This window comes from Camelus dromedarius, chromosome 4 (genome assembly GCF_036321535.1).
Source record: "Camelus dromedarius isolate mCamDro1 chromosome 4, mCamDro1.pat, whole genome shotgun sequence".
In the NCBI taxonomy this organism is placed as follows: domain Eukaryota; kingdom Metazoa; phylum Chordata; class Mammalia; order Artiodactyla; family Camelidae; genus Camelus; species Camelus dromedarius.
In genome coordinates, this window is record NC_087439.1 from 66197158 (window position 1) to 66220799 (window position 23642).

Sequence of the window (23642 nt, forward strand, 5' to 3'; positions counted from 1 at the left end):
TATCATAATATAAATTTAAAACTAGTTCCTCAGGGGAGGGTACAGCTCAAGTGGTAGAGCACATGCTTAGCATACTTGAGGTCCTGGGTTCAATCCCCAGTACCTCCTCCAACAACAGATAAATAAGTAAACCTAATTACTTCCCCCCACCAAAAAAAAACCAATAATAATAAAATTAAAACTAGTTTCTCTCCAACACTAGTTGCAGCCAGTTGGCAGTCACTTACAACACAGTTGTGGTGGTTCTTGGGGAACATATAAATCCTGCTTGTTTGTCAAGTTTACTCCTTGACTTAGACCATTCTGGACAATTTAACGGTGTGACCTGGGAGTCTCTAGACAATACCAAACGTAATTCTTCTACCTTCTAAGTCACCTTTTCCTGTCTTTGGTCTTACATTTTATTTGAAATCATAATTCTATCCAGAATCAGTTCTCACTGAAATATCCAGTTTACTCAGTGGTGAGAAATTTCTATCGTAAAACAGACATTTTTATTAACATTATCCTAGTGAGTACCAGAAAAAAGTGACTGTGTATGTGCCCTGTCAGACTCTCTTTGCCTCCTCTTCCTTCAAGCAAAATTTAGCAGCCTACTCAGCTCTTAGAACAGTCCCCATAAATGTCACCTGATTCAGGATTCCCTTCCCGCTTGTTACCCCAGGGAAAGCTCTGTCTGTTCAGTGAGTTCATTGGAGAGGCATCTAAGTCCAAAGGTTGAAATGTCCTGTGGATGTCCACTAGCATCTCAAACCTAATCTGTCCAAAACTGGGCTAGTGTCCCCTCCCCAACTCCTGCGCTACAGACTCCTCTGCCTGCCGTAACGGCACCTCCATCCATCCCGCTGTTCAAGCCAGACACCTTTCTCCCACATTTCGCGTCCAGCCCATCAGCCAATCTTGTCAGGTTCACCTTCAAAATAGATCCACTCGTCACCACTTTCCCTGCCACCACCTGGGTCCAAGCCCAGATGACAGTCTTGCCCCTGGATTATTGCATACGTGATCTCCCCCTTCAGTCTGTTCCTAAGATTACAGCTAGAGTTTAACATGTAGATGAGATGATGTCACCCTTTCTAATAGCTTCACCTCTCACTTTAAGTAAAAGCCAAGGACATATATGACTGGTTCCCCGTTGCCTCTCTGCCCTCCCCTCCCACTACTCTCCCTCTCATTTACTCTGTTCTGGTCACATTGGCCTCGTTTTGAGCACACCAAGCAAGGGCCTTTGTGAGTTTCTACTCCTGTTTTCCTTTTCTCCAGATAACTGCGTAGCTTGCTTCCATATCTCCCTTGAGTCTTTATGCAACTGTCACATTTGTGAGGCACCCTTGACCACTTTATTTAAAATTGTAGCTAATGCCCCCCTGCACTTCTTTTCTTTCTCTGCTTATTACCATATAACATGATGTTTTATTTCGTCTGTCTCCCTCCCTTGTGCCATCGTGTATGGATATGGAGGTTGTGCTCTGCCAGCCGGTGCAGCCATGTGCACTGGCCCTGCTCTCCCCACTGGGTGGGTGTAAGCTACAGGGTCATGGCTTTGTATCTGTTTTGCTCACTGCCGTATCCTCAGGGCTGCCTAGGACCATACCTGACATATAGTGGGGGCCTCTAAATATTTGCTGAACAAATTAATTAAATGAATAAAGTACTGCTAGCAATATTCCACCTACTTAATTTGGTCAAACTTTTTTTCATAGTACAAAAAATACTGTTCATCATAGAAAGCAAAAATAAGAAAGTCACCCATTATCTTACACTTTGGTGCATATCCTTCCAGACTTTTTCCTCTGCAGATTATTTCTTCCCCATAATAATGGTCTTATACTATATGTTTAACCCAATCATTTCACTTAGTATATTGTGAACATCTTTTTATGCCAGTTTGTTTAAAGCATCATGAATCAGTGAGCGAAAATGGTGTTTTGATGTGTGAGCATACAAACAACATACCATTGATCTTAAAAGAAGTAAATGAGGATGTTATTCAGTGTCCCTGACAAAAGATTGCATGAGCTAATGATAAATGAGCTAGGAGAGGTCATTTCATAGCAACACCTCCTTCCCCCCCCCCAATGAGTCAGATGTGTTACGTAGAGGGATTATCTGTTACAGAGAGAAAAAAAATTGCACACTGTTGTGAGTCAAATACACTTAATTTAGGAGGCTAACTTATTGAGAGCATATCTCCTCAGGCAGTCTAGGTCTTAAAACACAATCCACACAGACTGGACTTGCTGTGCCTCAGAACTCCGTATGAGGAATATCTTATAACCCAAGTCTGAGACCTAAATGTGCAATTGATTATTGTCAAAGTCTGGTTATTGAAATTTAGAAAAATAAGCCCATTTTAGCCACAGTAATATCACTAAATCAGTCTCACTTAAGACGACAAGTATTATTCACACTTCAAGTGTGTGGATGACACTGTAAGCTCAGTAAATGAACGGACCTCTTTGTGTTTGCTGAAAGACCTAGTATTAGCCTGGCTTTACAGCTAGTTTTCAAGTTAGCTAATTAAAAGTGTCATTAGCTGCGGTTGGGGCTTTGGTCTCCCCAGATTAGCTGCATAAATCTATCAGGACTCAGAAACTACTAAAACACAGGATGTTATTTTGATAGTTTTTGAGAGCAACCATCCTCAGTCTACTTCCAAGAATTCTTTTTCCCTTAGATAACTTCCAGAACTAAGGTTTTCACGTCCTCCTGGTAGCCTCGATCTCTTCCTTCATTATATCCAGAGATCTCCTTCAGCAAATTGTGTGTGTGTGTGTGTATAAAATATGCTGATATTAACACTCTAAAATGGAACTACAGGCCATCTGCAAAAGACAATGTCATTCAAAACTAACTAGATGAATAAACTTTGAAAAAGGGGCTCTGGCAAGTTATATATTAATTTTACTACAATGTACGTGTACATAGCTTTTTATTTACTGAGGAATTCTTCAGAAAGATAAAAAATGATCTTATTCTGAGAGTAAATGAGATATACAAATTATCTAAAATCATTTTCTAAAAGACAACAGAAAAATAAAGCTCATTGCAGGAAAAGTGTTATATTCTTGGAACCATTAAATACTGTAAGAATTTGAGCTCGAACCTGTAATAACTGTGATATAATCTGTCACTTTTATAATTAGACCCCAGGATAATCACAACCCAAATTACTTCCCAAGTATTTCTACTCCAGGCTTTAGATTGTTGCTAAGAAACTTAAGCACAATTTCTGAGTGAGCGGGTAAAAGAGACTCTTACTTCCCATACCTATCTGCCAAGATATAATATCTGATGCAATCTTGCCACTTTTTCAGCCAATGAGATTAGCAAAATGAGGTATCTAGTGAAATGATTGAAGCTTGTTTCCTCCACATGGGTTGCTATCAAAATATCTGCCTTTGATTTAAAATTGTTTTTCCATTAGCTGGGAGCATGTCTGGACATATGAGTCCTGTCCACATCCAGTCTAATGTAACTATTTCAGGGAGAGTTTGCAGCTCATATCAAGAACAACAAATTGCATCTCATGTTCAGAGTGCTTTCTGCTGATTTCAGTGTGGGTGCATGTGCCCTCTGAAGGAAGGATGCTGAGGCCTTTCAACTTGGTACAAATTACCTACCCCAGAGCACATATTCTTGGAAAACACAGTAATACTACATGAATAAATAGTTTTCCTTTTAAATTATTCCTTATGCATTTCTACCCATATTCCTCCTTTAGGCCCTTATGATTTAGATTCAAAATTGGAGGTTTTCCTTGGGTATTATCTTTTTAATTTTCTGTGTGTGTGTGTGTGTGTGCGCACGTGTGAAAGAGAGACAGACAGACACATGGGGAGGGAGGGAGATGGGTCTTTACAATCTATCTATTACATGTGCTGAGATATCTTCATTACAGACTTTCTTCATTTGAATCATTGGGTTTTTAAATGCCAGTTATGCAACTCAAAGAAAAGAGCTTCAGGGAAATGGCAATGTTACCAAATCTATCAAATCCTGCAAAGGGTGTGCCTGCTTCAAGGCCTCACTTAGTCGCTTTTCTCTCATGAGCATCAGGGCTTGTTGGGAACTGAGTTGAAGTCCTCAGAAATTAGGCAGGTTAAATGAGTCTTGGTGTATTTGACTCAGTGTCCTGATACAGACAGGGAGAGGGCTCCCCACCTGTTTTGTGTAGACTACTACCTTCAGTTTCATAGGCCATTATTTCTGCATTTTTAACCCCAAGTACCAGCTATGTAATATAAGGACTCTAAATCACATATGACCTTTTTCCCTTTTCATTTTCATCCTTTCTCACCTTTCTCATTGGAGCAATGTGTAAATGAAGCCTAAGTTACCTTCTCGGCATGTCTGGAAATTCTAAAGATGATAAAATAGAAAATGTTGGCACTAGAAAGGACTGTGCCATTTGGTTTTCCTGATCCTTTAGCAGGTTTCTTCATTGTTCTCTGGTTTTGGAGAACTTGACAGTGCTGCCTGCCAGGGATGCGGTTTCCCTTGATGATGAGTGAAGGGTGGAGTTGACTCTCCTTACCACGGTTGGTCGTCCTCTGGCTCTGGTGTCAGGGCCGACCGGATGACGTTGCGTTGGCATGAGCAGGGCTGTCCTCAAGGCTAGGCTGCTGGCGAAGGGCTGTCAGGCCTGATGATTAATAGGCCTGCGGTGCAGCGAGGTCACTTAATGCACAGAAAACCCTAAACACAGCAGCCTCATCGGAAACAAAAGGCAGCACTCTCCTGCTGCAAAGATGCTGTTTACGTAAGGATTGCTCAGTCAGACAGCCGTCAGTCAGTTTGCAGTTTTCCATCCCTAATATGTTGAAGTTTGGAAGGAACTTTGAAGAAATTAGTAATTACCTTGTATATTAACATTTTAGTTGAAACTTGAAGCATTTCAGTTAAGAAAATACAGGGGTAAACAACAAGGGCCTACTGTACAGCACAAGGAACTATGTTCAATACCTTGTAATAGCCTATAATGATAAAGAATATGAAAAGGAATATATATACATATATATATATACACACAACTAAATCACTGTGCTGTACACTAGAAATTAACACAACATTATAAATCGATTGTACTTCAATCTTTTTAAAAAAGAGAAAGATAAAAAGAAAATACAGGGTGTGTGTGTTTGTGTGTGTGCACACCCTCACACATGCAAAGGTGTTTTAAAGAGCTTCCAGCAGGGTCTTCATCCCATTTCCTTGAGACCTTTCCAGGGCCAGGCTCTGTCCATTTTCCCTACCTGTGTATCTGCAGCTTCTGCTTCTGTACTCGCATCTTTACTTTAGCATATAAATATGCCCAAGTATCTCCCATCTTTAAGAAACAAATCCTTTCTTAGTCTTGCATCCTACTGGAGCTATGGCCCAATTTCTCTCCTTTAAAGGTAGCTCCCTAAGGAATAAGTCTCGGCCCTTCACCCATCTGCAGTCTGGCCTCCCTCATCCTCCCAGAAACCGTTCTGTCCCAGGTCACTAATGAATTCCCCTTTGCCAAATCCAACCAGCACTTTTCAGGCCTCGTGAGAGCCTTCCCCATATTATCTGATCTCTCCTCTGCCTCTGATGCCATTGACCCCCTTCATCTTTCTTGAAATTCTCTCCTTCCTTGGCTTCCTTGATGCTAGCTCTTCTGCTTTTTCTCCTCGGACGGCTCCTTCCCAGCCTTCTTCCTGCAGCCATTCCTTCAACAGTACTGTTTTGCCACCATCCAGTCTTTTCTGTGTCTCTCTCTGGCTATCCTGGGCTGTTCCTCGTTTTCCCGCCTTCACCTGTAGGCACCCAGATCTCCTCCCTGGACCCGTGGATGACTCTGCCTGGATTTTCCACGGTTCCAGTCCTTTCTCCCCAAAGATGGCTCCTCTTCCTTATTCCCTGTGTCAGTAGTTGGAGCTGCCGTTTACTCCTGGCCCTCGCTGGACAGCCATGAGCAGTGCCTTGCTCCTTCCCAGCCTCCCCGTCCCGTCAGTCACCCTGACATGTGGCTTGTGCTGCAGAAGTCTCTCTGTGATCGACGCCTTCTCTCCAACCCCAGGGCAGCTATTGCAATTCTGTTCCGGTTTCCACCATTTCTCACCTAATTTACCTCCAGAATTATCCATCCTTTCAGTCTCCTCCCCCTGCCCACTTCTGATGTCAATGATCTTTGAAAGTCACAAATGTAACTCTGTCATTCTCTTGCTTGAGGCACGTCTGTGGCCTCATCTCTTTGAGGGTACACTTTTCTCTAGGCATCCAGGCGGGTCTGGTTATGTTCTGATTTTCCAGGCTCACACTCTGCGGTTCCCCTCCCCAGCACTCACACATACACGGCACCTTCATCCCCATAAGAGCCTTTCCCTTGAAAGAATCCTGCTTGTCCTGGCCGCTCTGCTCTGACCCACACTGCTCCCTCTACTTGGAATACCCACTCTTCCATTCCTTCAGATGCATTCTGACCTGTTGGTTCTCTGAGCCTTTCCTGAACAGGTGTCCCACAGGCAGGCCCCCCCAACCCCCGCACAGATGTCTTAGGTCTCAGCATTCCATGTGGGAGCTGGAACGGTTTGCCCGTCTATCTCACTTGCCTGTATATATTAGAAAAAACTATGTCTTCGCCAAATTTCCTGTCTCATATGTGCCCAGCATCTACTTACTGCAAAGAAATGTGTGTTGATTTTAGATTCTGATTGTAGGTTCTTAACCACATGAAAAGTCATCGAGGTCATAAGGATGGACTTCATTTGCATTAAATTCCTGGGAGATATGGTGATCACGAGTTGTGTTTTCTGACCAAAAAATGCAAACAATTATCCATTCTTTACTAAATACATGAATAGTAAAGTTGTAAAAGTAATGCTGCCGTGACTCTCAAGGGGTATCCAGCTTTGCCTCCCAGACACCCGCGACTCCCCAAGCAGTCCCTGATGAGGCTGCAGACCATCTCTGCGTCCCCTACAGAGCCCAGCCCATCCTCTCCTAGTCAGATCCGCCTGCGGCAGCTTCATGCTACCCAGGCACACCTTGGGCTGTCGGTTCTCCACAACCCCTTTCACAACGCGGAGTTTCGGGGCACTGACCCCTGGGAGTCCCTGCTCGTTCCATCCGTTTCCTAAAGAGCTCCTGCCAGATAGGCCACCTTGTACACATAAGCCACAGTGCGGGAAGCCCTTGGCGTCCCCCGATGGGAAGCTGCCCGTGCTTTTCTGGGCTGGACTTTTATGTCATTAGTTACCCTGCACTTCCGCTGTGGATATTCAGATAAAGACAAGTACCATATAACAGCACCTATATGTGGGATCTAAAAATTACAACAAACTAGTGACTATAACAAAAAAGAAGCAGACTCGCAGATACAGAGAACAAACTAGTAGCTTCGGGATTGGGGGTACAATCCATTGGGTGTAAGACAGGTTCGAGGATGTATTGTACAACACAGGGAATATAGCCAATAATTTGTGATCACTGTAAATGGAGTATAATCTTTAAAAATTGTATAAAAATTTAAAAATATTTTAAAAAATAAAATGAAAAAATTCAGAGAATGTCTTGGCAATTCAGTCTACCTTGGAAATGTTAGCAATGAGAAAGAGGAACGAACTGACAGCGGTTATCTGGGCTTGCCTTTGAAACCCTTGCCTCCTCTAAGCAGAAGAGCGAGTGCCTCCCTTCCTCTAACTGCAACAGACCTTTTTCGTCTTTTATTTACATTAAAAAGCATCACTATAACAGACACATTTTAATGCCTCTCAGTCTTCCTTCTCAGGAAATTTATTCTCATATTTGACTTCCATGCTTTCATGCTATAATTTCCGTCCTCAGGGAGAAGAAAAGCTGATTGGCATTATCTGTCTTGAAAGTCTATTTTTTATGGCCATCACTAAATCTCCTGGACACAACATCTTCTCTAAACACAATAAGATTATTTCCTTTATCTTTTCTGCATATATTGCATTTTCCAGTTCTTTGTGTCTGTTATGACTGACCTCTTGTACATTACAGTAATAGACACTGAAGAGTGCCAGAGAGGAGACAGCAGATAATGTGCTTCTGGAGGGGCTTAGAATCTCTTCTAAAGGGGAAGAGAAAATAGGTATGTGAGATATATTTACATACGGAAACACTAAATACATCACTAACTTAGCGGAACAAATAATGTTAAAGGAGTATGAGGGATGACTGTGCCCAAAGTTGGTTAGTTATTGTGAGAATAATAATGAACAGTGTTTGGGGGCAAAAAGGACCCAGCTTAGAAAGGAGAAATTGGAAATTCTCTTTGTTGCTTGTTGACTGTGTTCATTGAACTTATCCATCTCCAGCCCTTAGCACAACACCTGACTCATCTTAGGGACCCAGTAGTGTTTGTTGACTGGGTGACTGATTGGCTGTGGTACTCTAGTAAAGGGTACACCAGTATGATTTGGTTTGTAAATTTTATAATTAATTCTTATATATCCTTTATACCCTCAGTCATGGAAGTTTTAGGATTTTAGAGCAGAAGGAACTTTAAGTAGCAAAACATTAGAGGTGTGCTGCCCTGCTTTTGTCCCTGCTAGAGTTCATTTCAGTCACCTTCTTTCTGACTTCCTCCAGCTGACCTGCATGTATATAAATTAACAGAAAAGGCAGGAGCTCATCTTTAAGTGATTTTCCAGCCTACATATTTGGTTCACTCTGTCTGTTTCTCAGTCCTGCTGCCGCATTGCTTTCCTTTTGCTTTTTTTAAGGGATTTCATTATGAAGCAGTTGCCTCTGAGAAAGGTTATTTCTCCCATTCAACCACACCGAAATACCCTCTGTCCCCATATTAGATGATCATATTTTGCTACCGTCATGACCCCACTGAAAGACTGTGTCCTATGTTTCCTTTTCTGCACAGATTTTTTGGTCTCAAGTCATTTTGCATTCCTCTTATACACTATGGAGGGAACTCTAATTTGAAAAGATACACTCACTCCAGTGTTCATAGCAGTACTATATATAATAGCCAAGACATGGAAGCAACCTAAATGTCCATCAACAGACGACTGGATAAAGAAGTTGTGGTATATTTATTTATACAATGGAATACTACTCAATGATTAAAAAGAATAAAATACCATTTGCAGCAACATGGATGGACCTGGAAATCATTACTCTTAAGTGTAGAAAGCCAGAAAGAAAAAGAAAAATACCATATGATATCACTCACATGTGAAATCTAAAAAAGAAAAAAGAGGACACTAATGAACTCATCTACAAAACAGAAACAGACTTGCTGACATAGTAAACAATCTTATGGTTACCGGGGGAAAAGAGGGTGGGAAGGGATAAATTTGGGAGTTTCAGATTTGCAAATGTTAACCACTATATATAAAAATAGATAAACAAATTTCTTCTGTATAGTACAGGGGGCTATATTCAGTATCTTGTAATAATCTTTAATGAAAAAGAATTTGAAAATAAGTATATATACACACACACATGCATGACTGGGACATTATTCTGTACACCAGAAACTGACACATTGTAACTGAGAATACTTCAATTTAAAAAAAAGGAAGTGCTTATATATACTTAAAAATCTATAAATGCAATGTTGTGTTCTGGATTGGATCCTTGAATAGAAAAGGGCCATTGGTGAAACAATTGGTGACCTCTGAATAAAGTCTAATTTACATAGTATTTCATTTGTTAGTTTTGATCAGTGCACCATGGTGGTGTAAGATGTTACCAACAGGGGAAGCCAGGTGAATGGTATCTCTTTCCCTCACTTGACTTTATGCTCCTTGAACTCAGATACTGGGACTGTCTCATTCATAATTGTCTTTCTAGTGCCTGGCACAGTCCTTGGTATATAGTAGACAGTCATAGATGTTAACTGAGTTGGTGGTTTCTTTCATTTAGGATACAAGAAAATTGCATAGTACCCCCTAAGACAAAGACAGAAAATGCTAGCACCATGAGTTTTATTTTGGGGGTGTGTGTGTATGGTGTCTTCTATCCATCTATGCTTTAGTACCTGTTTGCTTGTCCATAATTGGTCTTTTTTTTCTGTCCACTCACTGTCATTTATCCAGATGTTGTGAACTGACAGCAGCCAAAGATATTGGACAGATCAGAGTCTCAGTTTGAAATATTTTGTCCTATCATTCCAATCTGTACCTACAGTCCCAAACTCATCACCATACACATAAGAAGATGGTTCATTAATGTGCTATTTGGCACCACCGTCCCCATTAATGAAATCCATAGGAGCCTCTAGACAGAGATACGCAAGTTGCCACTCCAGTTGATTTTCTCAACTCCAAAATCTACTCGTCTAGACACTAAATTCAGTCACCTCATTAAACAGTGAAGAAGCTGAAGCTAGATGGGCTTTCCAACTTGCCTGAGATGACACAGCTGATTAGGGACAAGAAGCCTGGCACTCTGGCCCTCAGACACGGACCGCTGCATGGTATTCCTGGCACCTGGGGCTACATTAAAAATCAAAGATGAAAACTTTACTCCCTTTTTGGTATCTGTATTAGAAAGAAAAATATCAGAAAGGTATTATTATGGGTTTCTCAGAGTCTGGGGAGGAGGAGTGTGGGTAGGAGGGGAGAAGGCAGAGGAGAGGGCTTCCTGAATGAGATTTTGAAACTTATCAGAAAAAGTGTGTTTTGTGGCAGCACATTTATTTGTTTCTGTCCTTGTTTTCAGAATCTTCCCCAGAGAATACCTCCTCCAGCAGATCCACCTGTATTCCCTTGCCGATCTGCAGCAGGTAAGCACTGAGGGGGCCATTTCATTTCTGTTTTCTTCCTTAGAAAGTGTTTTTGTTGATTATGGTCTTGGCACTGAATTCTGCTATCATTGGAGTAGTTTTCTCCGCAAGCCCTGTTGATCAGTTATTTTCTATTCAGAATGAGAAAAACACACTTAATATAAAAAGATACTATTGGGCAATAAGAAACGCTGGCAAGGATATGGAGAAACTGGAGCTCTCATTCGCTGCTGGTGGGAATGGAGAGTGGTGCAGCCACTTAGGAAAAAGTTTGACAGTCCCTCAAAAAGTTTAACACAGAGTTACCATAAGTAGCAGTTTCACTCCTAGGTATATATCCTAGAGAACTCAAAACATATGTCCACATAAAAACTTGTACAAAAATGTTCAAAGCAGCATTTTCATAATAGCCAAAAAATGGAAACAGCCCAAATGTTCATCAGCTAATGAATGGATAAACAAAATGTTGTATCTCTATGCAATGGAATATTATTCAGCCATAAAAAGGAGTGAAGTGCTGACCCAAGCAACAACAAGGGTAAATCTTGAGACCATCCTGCTGAAAGAAGCCAGATAGAAGAGAATATATATTTTATGATTTTTATTTTATTTGGACTTTTCTTAAAATGTCCAGTAGGCGAATCCACAGAGACAGTAGGTGAGGGCTTGCCAGGGCCTGGGGAGGGCCGGGGGTGAGGAGTGGCTGCTGATGCTGTGGGGTTTCCTTTGGGGCTGATGAAAATGTTCTGGAATTAGTGGTGATGGTTGCACAACTTTGTGACTTTCCTAAAAGCCAGTGACTTGTGCACTTTACAAGAGTGAGTTTTACGGTATGTCAATTACATCAATAAAAAAATTGGACAAGGAAAAAAGACATAAAAGGCAATGAATATATTAAACTCTTTGACTTGTCCTCAAGCCAAACAGTTGGATGACATTAAATTTTAGTAAAACACAGCAGAGTATGTAAGAGTCAAAATCATCTTTTTGTACTTTTATTAGTGCATGTATGTCCTTTTAATGATTGACCTGGTTAGCAGCCGGGAAGAAAACCAACACTCTGTCTCTTCAAACCAAAGCTCTGAATATGTTCAGCTTTGGTTAATCATTTAAATCAACAGCTCACTCCCTAAGAAGCTTTTAGACACTACATGAAAGCACTGCCTTCCTTTCCATATGTTGTGGATTCTTTCAAGAGTCAATTACAAAAAAATAATAACTGGGACAACTTTCAGAACAGCTCAAACTGCTGTGATTCAGTTCTTTTGTCTATTGTTGTTGTTTTCCTCTGTGGTGGTTTTGCCCAGAAGAAATGAGGTCAGCTTAATCTGTGTTCAGACCCTTCAGTCATTCTTCAGGGCTTAAAAAAAAAATAAAAAAGTAAAACCTTGGAAAGTAATATAAACTTAAGACTTTTGTGTTCTTTTTATCCCCACAGAGGTAGGCAAGTTATTTTAAATGGTAGAAAGAGTGTTAGGGCATTTAGCGGGAGAGAGCTGAGAGAATGCTAGGGTTTTAATTCTACTCGTGCGTCCAGTTGAAACCTGTTTGCACATATCAGCTCCTTCCACTCCTCAGTCATGCTGCCCTTTACTATGTAATCAAGCAACAGTGATCTGCTGGCTGGAGTGGAAAGAGACACAGTTTTAATTTTGATTACCCAGCGGTGTCCAAGGGCAAGAATCAGATTCCACACCCAGTACTACATTTATGTATTTTCTAGCCTTTACCTGATCTCAGTATCTGAGGGCCCCAGCTCTTATCACTGGAGAGGTGTGTTTAAAGGCACTGACAGCTTATTCTTGTAAAGGCAGTTTAAGACAGAAGGGGTGGGCTCCAAAGTGAGTCATTTCTGAGGAAGCCTTTCAAAAATGCATTTTGATACCAGATGAAGAGAAAGAATCAATTCCGTATTCCGTATTTATTTAGGGTGTCAAAGCAGTGTGCCCACTTGGCATAATAAAGTCTTCTTTTTAAAGCTTTCCTATACCCTGCTGTCTTTTCTTCTTGTCTTTTTTCCCCTTTGTAATCATCAAACTGTACATGCCAAGCAGCTTACTGAAATCAGTGGCAGTGGTATCCTCGGTGGGCCAGACCATTAGCCCCGGAGCCCCATAAGCAGCTTAATCAGTTTTCAGCCTCACTAGTAAAGCAATCAGCAGCTTATCAAACTCCCTGTGGGCGGGGGCAGCCAGAGCACCATGCATCCATTTACTCCACGGTTCACTCCAACCTGTGTTTTTGTGCCTGGCTTTAAGATCCCCAAACCTCATATTTAGAGGAAGTTTAATTCAATTACTTCTTCTGCCTGAGGTGGGTTAAATTGGATTTAGCTTTTGATCTGTCTACATGGAGGCTCTCAGTACTGAAGGGCACCTCCACCCCATCTTCCCTTGGTTTCTGAGTAAATTTCAGGCATGTTCTCTGGATCTGGTTCTTGCAAATATGTAAGAGAAGGGAACACAAGAAGGGGAAAAAATACTACTGCCTTGTGACAGAGCGTGTCAGGCTAGCAGGAAACCCAACCTAACTGACGCAGCTGCCAACCCCAGGTCATCCTGTACCATTTCAACTTCCGTCTGGGGGCTACGGCACCATTTCAAGTCAGCTGCAGGAGTTTTAGGGTAAGTTATTTTCCCCATTTGATTCCCATCCTCACTCCAAAAATAAAGGTCTCTATAAAAGCACCTCTTATATCATATAAAATAACTATAGAAAAATGAATTTCAGTTTATAAAATTTTGCAGGGGAAAGGAAGAAACTCCAGCAAGTAACTGAAGAATCATAGATCTCAAATAATGATAATATAAATCATTCCTAAAGGCATAGATTCCTTTCTACAAATTTCTCTCAAGTGAATTTGAGTTTTCCCACTAGCTTTTATTTAAAAAACAAAATGTAGATATTTTCCTCTCCAGAAATAAAAAAAGGTTAAGATTAATAAACATGGTAAAGGGAGATTTATAATTCAAGTATATATACAAAAATCTTAAAATATAGTACACAGAACGCTAATACCATCCTCAATAAAGATGCTGAAAGAATTCTGATACCACAAAATTTGCAGCTTTCTTCTGTCTCTCCGTTTTCATTTTTGTAAGTTACAGCTCCCAAAGTTTTTTCAGTTAGACTCAATTCAACAAGTTGGCCGAAGATTTCAGGCTACTCTAATGCCTCTGATATTACATTCAAGACAGTTTTTCCCCTCTTCTCATTATTTGAATTCACTGGCCTCTTTACATGCATTCTACTATTGTACACTTGGACATGAGGAAATAAATAGCACCGACTGACACTGCTTAGCAAAGGGAACACCCTCTAGTTGTTCTAGGAGCTATAGTCGCCTGCACACTGATCAATATTTGTAGCTTATGCTGGTTCTCAGTTCCTAATTGTCTTTTTATTTCACTGGTAATTAAGTTGCTCACTGGATTTTACTTGGACACTGCAGAGGTGGTAGGTGACCACCACACAGCCATTACTTGATCAGTTGGCAGGCACCATATCATGAAAAAGTGAGTCCTTCTCCTGTGCTAGTGGCAGGGCCTAGGAAGGGGGCAGAAGATGAGGGGAGGGGCTCTCCAGATCCCAGGAGCTCAGGGGGGACACCATCCTGAGTTAGTCATGTCTTAAGTTTGGAATTTCAGATGAATTTCTGTTCAGTGAAGTAGATACTATTAGAAAAACACTCAATCTATATGCTCTTTGAGTGTAAATCTGACAGAATATACTCTTTTTTAAAAACTAAAATAAAATCTTACAAACAAACTTCCAGGAGGTTTAAGTGCAGAGCGGTTTTTTGAACTGATGGGCAGTTCCTCATAAAGGACTTGGCAGGCAGTGACTGTGAATATGTGACTGAGTGGACAAGTGTTAGTGCCTGTTTTTAATGGGGAAATGAGGCTGCTTTTTAAGAGCTTTTTCCTGGTTTGGTACTTTGAGAAGGGAAAGTAGAATAGAGTTTGTGTTTTGACATTTTCAGTCTACCCAGGATCATCAGGAATCCATGGGGTGCTTTGCAATAGGAATACAAATTTAAAAAAAAAAAAAAAAAGATAGGTTCCCAAGAGATAGGAGAAACGGTACCATAACCCTCAACGTGTTCGCTTTTGGTTGTAGTTCTCCCCTTTCCCTGTTGAGTGTGTGACAAACCATCTCCTCACTCAGATCCCTTTGGCTCTTTTAACATTGATAAGAAAGTTCCACATTGTATCAGTAGAATACATCAGTATAAGCATGTTAGTTGGTCTTAAGGAGCAAATCACAACCGTGGTTTAATATGCCATTCCTCGGGCTGTGTTAAGTGATAGGAGACTTCTTCTAAAGTTCCTTCTACCTGCTGAAAGTTCAGATTTGACTTCTAAATTTTGGCTACCTGTGCTCTTGTGACAAAAACTTAAAATGGATATAAATGACTAGCTCTTCTGGTGTTACTCACCTTTGGGACGTATGTGAGTTAAGCAATGAATGATTCTATTTGTACAGGCTTCATGAGAAAGGATATTGGATGATCCCAGGGGTGAGGCAGGTGGTTAGAGTAACTCCTCCCCACCCACTCCCTCCATGGCTCACCACCTCACCTGCCAGAATGCACACACCTCTTGTGGGGCAATCGGAGGAGCTGACTTCCCCACTGTTCACCTTCCCTGGGCTCTAACTTTCTAAACCAGACCCTACCATCAGGTTAAGGCAATTAGATTCTAGTTTATATGAAATATATATATATATGTATATAAAAACACAGGCATGCCTCATTTTATTGCACTTTGCAGATACTTCACTTTTTTTAACCAATAGAAGGTTCATGGCAACCCTGTGTTATCAGATAATGTTTAGCATTTTTAGCAATAAAGTATTTTTTAATGAACATATATACTTTTTTAAAACCATGCTTATATGCTTAATCCACTACAGTATAGTGTAAACAACTTTTATATGCACTGGGAAACCAAAAAATTCATGTGACTCGCTTTATGGTGATATTCGCTTTATTGTGGTGGTCTAGAGCTGAACCCATGTTATCTCCAAGATGTGCCTGTATATGACCTGAGAAGAGTAAATTTGGGCACAAATTCTTTTGTCTTCTTAATAAGTTGAAAGCACAGAATAATATTTGAGGGGGATAGATTTCAATAGATAGATTATGAAAAAAAGATGGAAAAGTCTGAAATTTGGAGTACTTAGTAAAGAGATGTGAAGTGGGAAGGTGGGGTGACAGAGGGGAGGACCCCCGAAGAGCCATGAAAGAGAGAGGGGTAAATCAGATGCATACCGCCTTTCTAGAGGTGCCTAGAACAGTCTGAACTGTTTGTTTTATGCTAAAGCTATGAACATTTATACTAAGCCACTGGGCATGTAAATGTCCAGTGAATCAATGGATGGATGGATGGATAAACACACACACATATATACACTCTCCTGAACTCGTTAGTACTCCCTCTCCCTAAAAGAAAAGCAAATGAATTAATTTAACAAACAAAACAATATTAGAAATGCTGCTCTGTAAAATAATGCACAGAATTCTAAAACCAAATAAAATCTCCACTTTTTACATCTTGGAGCACCAGTGAGTTGTTCAATGTTGCGAACGTTCTGAACACTAAGCATTCCTGAACAGCTAGCTAGCTTTTTCTCTCGTTGCCCACACCCACAGAGCTCAGGAATCGTCATCCTTGTGACCTAACATTTGTCAGAATTGGCACCTGAAGGAATAACGCAGATGGTGGCCCTACTGTGAAGATTTTCTAATGTGTTCTAGCTAGTGAGTACGATCACCAAAAGGTGACGTTTAAGGCATTTCAAGGCCACTTTTTAAAAACATACTTTGCTGAATTCTTCCTCGAGGAAGTTATGCAAGTTATTTTGCACGGCTCTGCCCCACCAGGCAAACACAGACGCAGAGAATGTTATTCTCTGTGGGCGCTATTCACAGAGTCAGCAGACAAAGGCTGTGCCTAAGTGGGCACCCAGCGCAGCTGCCCTTTCCCCGCAGAAGTGACAGGTGATGACCTTTATTCACATGGCGGCTGACGTCTCTGGATCTCCAGCCCAGAGGAGCGCAGCGCCTCAGTGCCCACAACCAAGTCACCAGTCCCCAAGCCTCAGGAGCCTAAGGAACTTGTATTCATAGCCTCTCAGCACCCCTGCTCCCTGCATCATTGTCCACCCGGGCCTTGGTGGCCAGGATAACTAATTAGGAGCATTCAGATTTAACAAGCAGAAAAACAAAGCGTGACAGCTCGCCGGTGTCGCTCCACGGCCAGTGCCTGTGTCTGCTGCAGCCGTCACTGCCCTCAGAAAGCCCTGAGCATCATCTGGGGACGGAGGAATGAGGCCTCCATTAAAACATCACTAAGTCTCTGGTAATGTCTTTCATCAGGGAGTTCCAACCAGTTAATGAGTTAGAAGAGAGGACCAGAAGTTATCTGAAGGCAAATCATGCCTTTTACATAAAGCGGGTTTTAAACAGTGAATGTGGGGGTCTCAGGGTAAAAGGAAGCGACCGAATGCTGCTCTTCGAAGGATCTGCAGGTTGGCAGCAGAGCAAGAGGAGAGTCGCTGTTTCTCAGGAGAGCAGGTGCTGGACAGGTCATGCCTCGTGTTCAGTCTCCCAGGGTGTTCCAGATCCTTGGAGAAGGAGGGAACAGGGAGGACCGACGGGTACTGCTCAGTGCCGGGACTGGCGTCTTCTGACTCCTCCTGGAGGCCTTCTGTCCTGCCGATCACAGCTGCTGGTGTTTTGGTGCTGAGGCCAGTTAGCCGAGTGGTTTAATGCAGATGATTAACAGGAGGGTATTGCAGATTGTTCCTTATGCCAGCTGGTTAGTCTTTGCCCCAAGAAAACTTTGCCTGCTGGCAGACCCAGGCGCCACACCCAACTGCAACAACACATCTGGCCCACAGACGCAGTGGGGAAGGGGGGCAGAGGGGGTGGCGGAGGGCAAAGTTACTGCTCAGAAAAATGACCTTCTGTTGTGAGTGTTGGAGAGAGAGCCTCGTCATCCAGGTGAGAAAGAGCTCAGAGATAAGGATTCCAGAAGTCCCTGGAAGTACAGACAGCATGGTCATAGGTGAGGATGTCGCCGCACATCCGGGTGGTGCTTGGTCAGTGCCAAAATCACTTTCCTGGGGGTCTGGTTTCCTGGCACCCACTTCTATTTCACTTCTAGCCACCTGGGTTTTGTTGTTACTGATTTGAGGTTTGTGTTACTGTTGTTTCTCCCTTATAAAAAAGCAGCTGTAATACTGACGAGGTGAGGCCCTGTTTTCAAAGGCAATTTCCTTAAAGATGTAAGGTTAGTGCCGCTCTTACTAAAGGTGGAATTGGACTGTCCCCTCGCCTAACCCCTCAGCCTGCCGCCTCACACATAGATGTGTTTAGTCACCAGGAGTGGACAAGGAAGGATTTGGATCAAAATTAACCCATCGAGTGATCAGAGAAACAAATGCCTACCATACCTTTGGTTGGCTAGTGGGACATAGTTCTGCATGCGACCGAGTGCTACATAACAAATTACCCCAAGACTTAGTAACTTAAAACAAGAGTAAACCTTTATTGCCTCCCATGGTTTCTGCGGCTCAGGAATCCAGGAGCAGTTTAGTTGGGCAGTGGGGTGTGGAGTCTGTTAGGAGATTGCCTTGGCTGGGGCTGGACAACCTGCTTCCGAGTTTCCAAGGTGGGCTACCCTGCTGCCTGGCAAGTTGGTGCTGGTTGTTGGTGGGGGCCTCCGCTCCTCCCTACGTGGGCCTTTCCATGAGCTGCTTAAGTGTCCTCATGACATGGGCTGGCCTGGGAGTGATCTGGGAGAATGGAAGCCAGGAGACCTCGGAAGTCAGCATCACTTCTGCCACGTTCTGTTGATTTGAGCCACTAAGCCGGGCCCACCTATATGGGGAGAGTTAGACTCCACCTTCTAAAAGGAGGCATGTTGAGGAGTGTGTAAACATATTTTAAAACCACCATATTTTGTAATAGCATCTAGTTTTTGTATATTGCGTTACTACCTTTTTTATACTCACTTTATTGGCAAGGAAACAGAGACTTAGAAAAATTAGCCAGCATGCCACAGCTCCACAGCTTCTGCTCAGTGACTGAACCAAGACTGAAGCCGAGACTTTCTGACTCCTAGTCCAGTGTTCTTTCCACTGTACCGTGAGCCTATGTATATTAAAAAAAAAAAAAAGCAGCCTCTTGGGGAATCTCATACTTGCCATTTTAATGACACAGAGATATAAAGGAGAAAAATATTTCCATAAAACTCCCGGAGAGAAATACATGAAGTCAGGATTCTTGTAGTTATTTCCTATGGACAGCCTGAGAGGCATAAGGAAGCCAGAACTCCCTTATCATATATGATATACTCACATGGAATAGCCTTGGGCCCCAGAAAAGTGTAGGTACTTGTCTCTCAGATTTCTTTCATTGCCTTGGTCAAACTTGGCTTATGTCACCAACAGCCAGCATGAGAGGGGGCCCCAAGAGGCCTTCTGGTTCTGCCTTTCTGCTTGGTTCAATTCAACAAATATGTGTTGAATGCCTTCTGTGTGCCAGACACTGTACTAGGAACAGAGGAGGCAAAGGCGAATAAGTCACTGTCCCTTTTGTCACTGAGCTCACAGTCTAAGAGAGAGGCAGACAGCATTTTTCAAGTCAGTGGAGTTGAACTTGGGGAACTTGGGAAATAGACCTAACCCTGTGTAACAGTGTCTCCCATCCCACATGCCCTTCTTACACTGTGACTTTAACATTCCTCCCATTGAAAAATGGCCCCTTTTTTTTTTTTTCTGAATTTGGGTGGGCCTATGACCATGGAAGTGATGCTATGTGGCTTCCAAGGCTAGGTCGTGAAAGGTGATGCAGCTTCAACTTGGTATTCTTTGGGCACGCCCACTCTTGGCAACCAGCCGCCATGTTATAAGGAGACCCCACATGGAGAGACCACCTGTAGTCATTCTAGCTGACAGCCATCATCAACTGGCAGACATGTGAGTAAAGTACCTCCAAATGACTCCCACCCCTAGCCTTCAAGTCTTTTCAGCAAGGCTGTGATGAGGCTCCAGATACCATGGAGAAGACAAGCCATCTCTGTGATGTCCTGCCTAAAATCCTGACCTACAGAATCTGAACATAGTAAAATGACTGTTTACACCACTAGGTTTGGGGGTAATTTGTTATACAGCAGTAGTAACCAGAACACCCAGCAACTTGGCTGTCAAGGAAGGCTTCCTAGTGGCTGTGATTCTAAATTAAGCTGTGAGGTTCTATAGACGTGAGCCAGGCAGAGGGGAGGAGGAAGGCGACTTCCAGGCCTTGGGAGCCTCAAACCCTCAGTGACCTAACACAGTGTTTCTGGCATGGAGGCAAGCAGGAGAAAATTTTCATCACTGACTTTGACACTTCTGAAGACTAACTCTCGTGACTGACTTTGACAATGCTGTCTGCAGGCTTCAGGATTTTGAGGGGTTGTCTCAAAACATTCATGAGGTAAGTGTGATGGTGTCACTTTGCTTTCCTCAGAAATGAAAGGGTTGGTGATGTGCCTAGAGCAGCAGAGTGTAGAGTTTATAATCTTTCCATTCCACCTGTGCACCTGGACTGTGAGCCTGGTCCTCTGTCAAACCCCTGACTAGGTGTTCTCCCTATTCATTTATTCAGTCAGCAAATATTTATTAACTACATACTGTGTACATGGAGCCATGCCAGCCTTGACGATGAGAGGGTTCCTTTTCCCAGGAAAGGACAGGTGTTTCTTGATGGGTATGGTCAAACTCCAGTGTTCTTCTGCCTGGGTGCCAGGAATTAGTAGTGGCGACCTATGATTCTGCTTCAAACTAGGGAGATCGGTGGGGTTTTTACCCTTTGATGTCTCATGCCAGCCATTCTACCAGATTCGTGGTTGGTCTTCAGGGAGCCAGAGAGATTTCAAGAAGGCTCTATCTAGTCAAGTGTTGAGGGCTGAGGAGGTTTCTAGCACTTTCAGAGTTCATTCACTTGATGCTCTGGAGATGGAGCCAGGAAGTGTGGCAGCGTCACAGGACAGCATTGGCACGTGTGTCTCAGCTGAAACCACTGGCTACGCTCACGTGATAGTAGCCTGCCACTCCATCTACTTTTGGAACTTGCTGCTTTTCAACAATATCACCCCTGTCTTTCTGAGGAAAAATTCTAATTCTGATGAAGGCAGCTCTTCATAAAACTTTGTTTTTTGTTTGAATTTCTGGCTAAATTCTGATAAACCATCAACATACTTGCTCCTGGAATTTTAAACAAGATCCAATATCGTTTGTGACAGCAGGGGAGGTCTTTATAGCACAATAAATAAATAATTTATAGGGTGCAGCATCAGTCATTCAAAAAGCTATTGAAGCATTAATGAGCATTAGTAGCTTCTGTAACCGGGGAGCAGGTTTCTGTCACTCAGAAATTCAGTCTCTTCCAGAGAGCTAGTCACTCATCTATTTATCCATAAGAAAGCGATCAACGCCTGTAATGTACCAGGCGCTTACTGTGCCAAGTGCTGGGACAGGATGGAAAGCGCACAGTGCCTGCCCTCTGGGAGCACCAGCTTCCCCAGTTTGGTACCGTTACCCCAGCCTGACCAAGCCAGTCCACACTTTAGAGGAGGGAAACATGGCTTTAGAGCAGGGTTTGTTGATTCCAGTTCCTGCAGAGACCAGGCAAGTGGCTCCCATGCCCAGTGCAGGCTACAGTGAGACTTCAGGTCGTGATGAGAAGCCAGGGAGAGTGTCCCCCTCTGAAGGGGACAGCTGGTACCCAGGAGTCCCAGGGTCGTCATCCCTTCCCATTTTCCAAGAGAAGCCAGAAATCCATATTTTTATGTGAAATTTCTCAATATTTAAACACTCTGCAAGCCAAACAAAACACAGCTACTGGTATTGACCTCTGCTTTATAATAGAGAATGCCTGCTTTTGTTCCATCAAACTAATGAATGCTCAATTATGGAAAGGAATTTGGAGGTTAGTGTTAGATTGTGCTCCTCAAAAGGCTGCAGACCCCATTCCAAACCCTCGAGATGCTAACTCACAGACTTGCACAGGCCAGCAGCTGGGCTCTGAAAGTGGACACACACACGGAAACAGGCCAGCTATTCCAGGTCACTTTGCAAGGTCAGGGCAGTAATGCAAACATTAGGAAGGCCGAAAACAAAGGTCAGTTGGCAGCACGGAAGCCCCACATATCCTCAAGCTGTTGGTTAATAAATCATATTCGAAAGGTATCACCAGATCCCCCTCCCTGGGACTGCTTTGTGAGGTGGAAAATTAAATAGAAATCAGAACCAAGATGGCTGTCAGGAGCTTTTAGGAGACTAGCAGCCCAATGTGAGGCCAACATGGGATGAAATTTCTGCCTGGAGCAAAGGTCTCCAAAGGGGTGATGATACCCAACCCTGGGCATCGCAGAGGAGCTGGACGGTGCAGTGGTTATGCACTGGAGCCACAGGAACTGGCTGCCCACATTCAGATGCTCACCCCAGACTCACTTGGTGACCTTGGGCAAGTCACTTCCCTTGGTGCCTCAAGAAGCACTTCATTTCTGAATCGAGGAGAATAATAGTACCTGCCCCAAAAGGTGATTGTGAGGCTTAGAGGAGTTAACATGGAAGATACTTAGAACTCCACTTAACCTGTGGGGCTCAGGAGATAGGAGCTTTACCAGTGGCACAAGTACTGGTGTGGTGTTGCTAGGAGATGTGGACCTTTACAAATGGCTCCCTGTAACTTTCTTCAGCAGCACCAAGACTCTACGTCTGTGGACACTAGACTGCTGTTGTCATGACTGTAGTTGTCACCACAGAAGTACTGTTGGCTCCACCTCAGTTCTGCCTCTCAGATTCTAGAAGGGTGTCCAGACCACAGGGTCCTGCTGTAGCAGTGACTGCACGGTCACCATGTGGAGCCACACCTTGGTAGGAAGAGCTTCCTCCTGCATCCATAGTGGTCCTAAACTGGACCTCCCCAGTGCCCCCTCAGGGGAATGGTATCTGGAAAGCCTCCCACCCCTTCCCCCCTAGTTCGTGAGAGCTCCCTAGGGCTCTGCTCGAGCAAGTTGGGCACTGCCCTCCCAGCCTCTCCACCTTTACTGGTCTTGCTGAGAGGCCTTCAGAACTTCAACCAGGAGATGGATTTGGCTCCCAAAAAAAGGTAGGCACCTTTGACACCTGTCTCTGAAGAATGCATGCCCTTTTGGTGAGTTGTGCACAGATGTCTTTTCAATTTTTACAGAAAGCATTCTGTAAGCTTTATAGAACCATGGAGTACATATTTTTTGTGCTAAAAAAAAATATTGAGTCTGCACTATTTCTGCAGCTATGGAAGGGAGGAGCTTACTAGACGGAAATGTTGGCAGAGACAAAGAGAACCCACGTTCCTTCCCACCTGCAATTACAGTTTCACTAGCTTGTAAAGCACACACAGATTTGCAGCACATTCTTCCCTTGCAGTAGGGGAGAGGCCCTGCTGTGAGTGTAATTGGCTTTCTAGCTTCCTTTAACGCTGAGGTGGAAGGGCCTTTACTCTTAGAATTAACTGATGTTGAATTGTGTTAAAATCCCATACATCTCTCTGAATCCAGGTGTTCCATTAAGTCTTAGTCAGGAGTGAAAACACAGCTTACCTCTGAAAACACCCCCATACCTACCACTTCTCAAAGCTTATAAAAGCCAAAAAAAAATTTTAAATGGATTTTTAACTTAACTTAGTAGGAATTATTCTCAACCCTGTTAATAACCCTTGTGGTTAAAGCTATGTGGCATCTTTAAATGACAGTTTCATGCGGTACATCCAACTTTGGACCACTTTCTTCTCTGGCTTTGGACGATATCTGTTCCCAAGGGGAGAGTTACATGCGTATTGAATAGAAACCACCTCTGTCACTTAACTTCT

At 42.9% G+C, this 23642-nt stretch overlaps 1 protein-coding gene across 3 annotated transcripts in view; it reads left to right on the top strand.

The window, feature by feature from the left end:
- PLEKHM3 (pleckstrin homology domain containing M3) overlaps positions 1 to 23642 on the top strand; it is a 158490-nt gene that overhangs the window by 83355 nt on the left and 51493 nt on the right. For all 3 annotated transcript variants that reach the window (XM_010985440.3, XM_010985441.3, XM_031451906.2), the window contains exon 6: positions 10675 to 10738. In XM_010985440.3, the coding sequence (XP_010983742.3) occupies positions 10675 to 10738 (64 nt within the window). The remainder of the gene's footprint in view (positions 1 to 10674; positions 10739 to 23642) is intronic.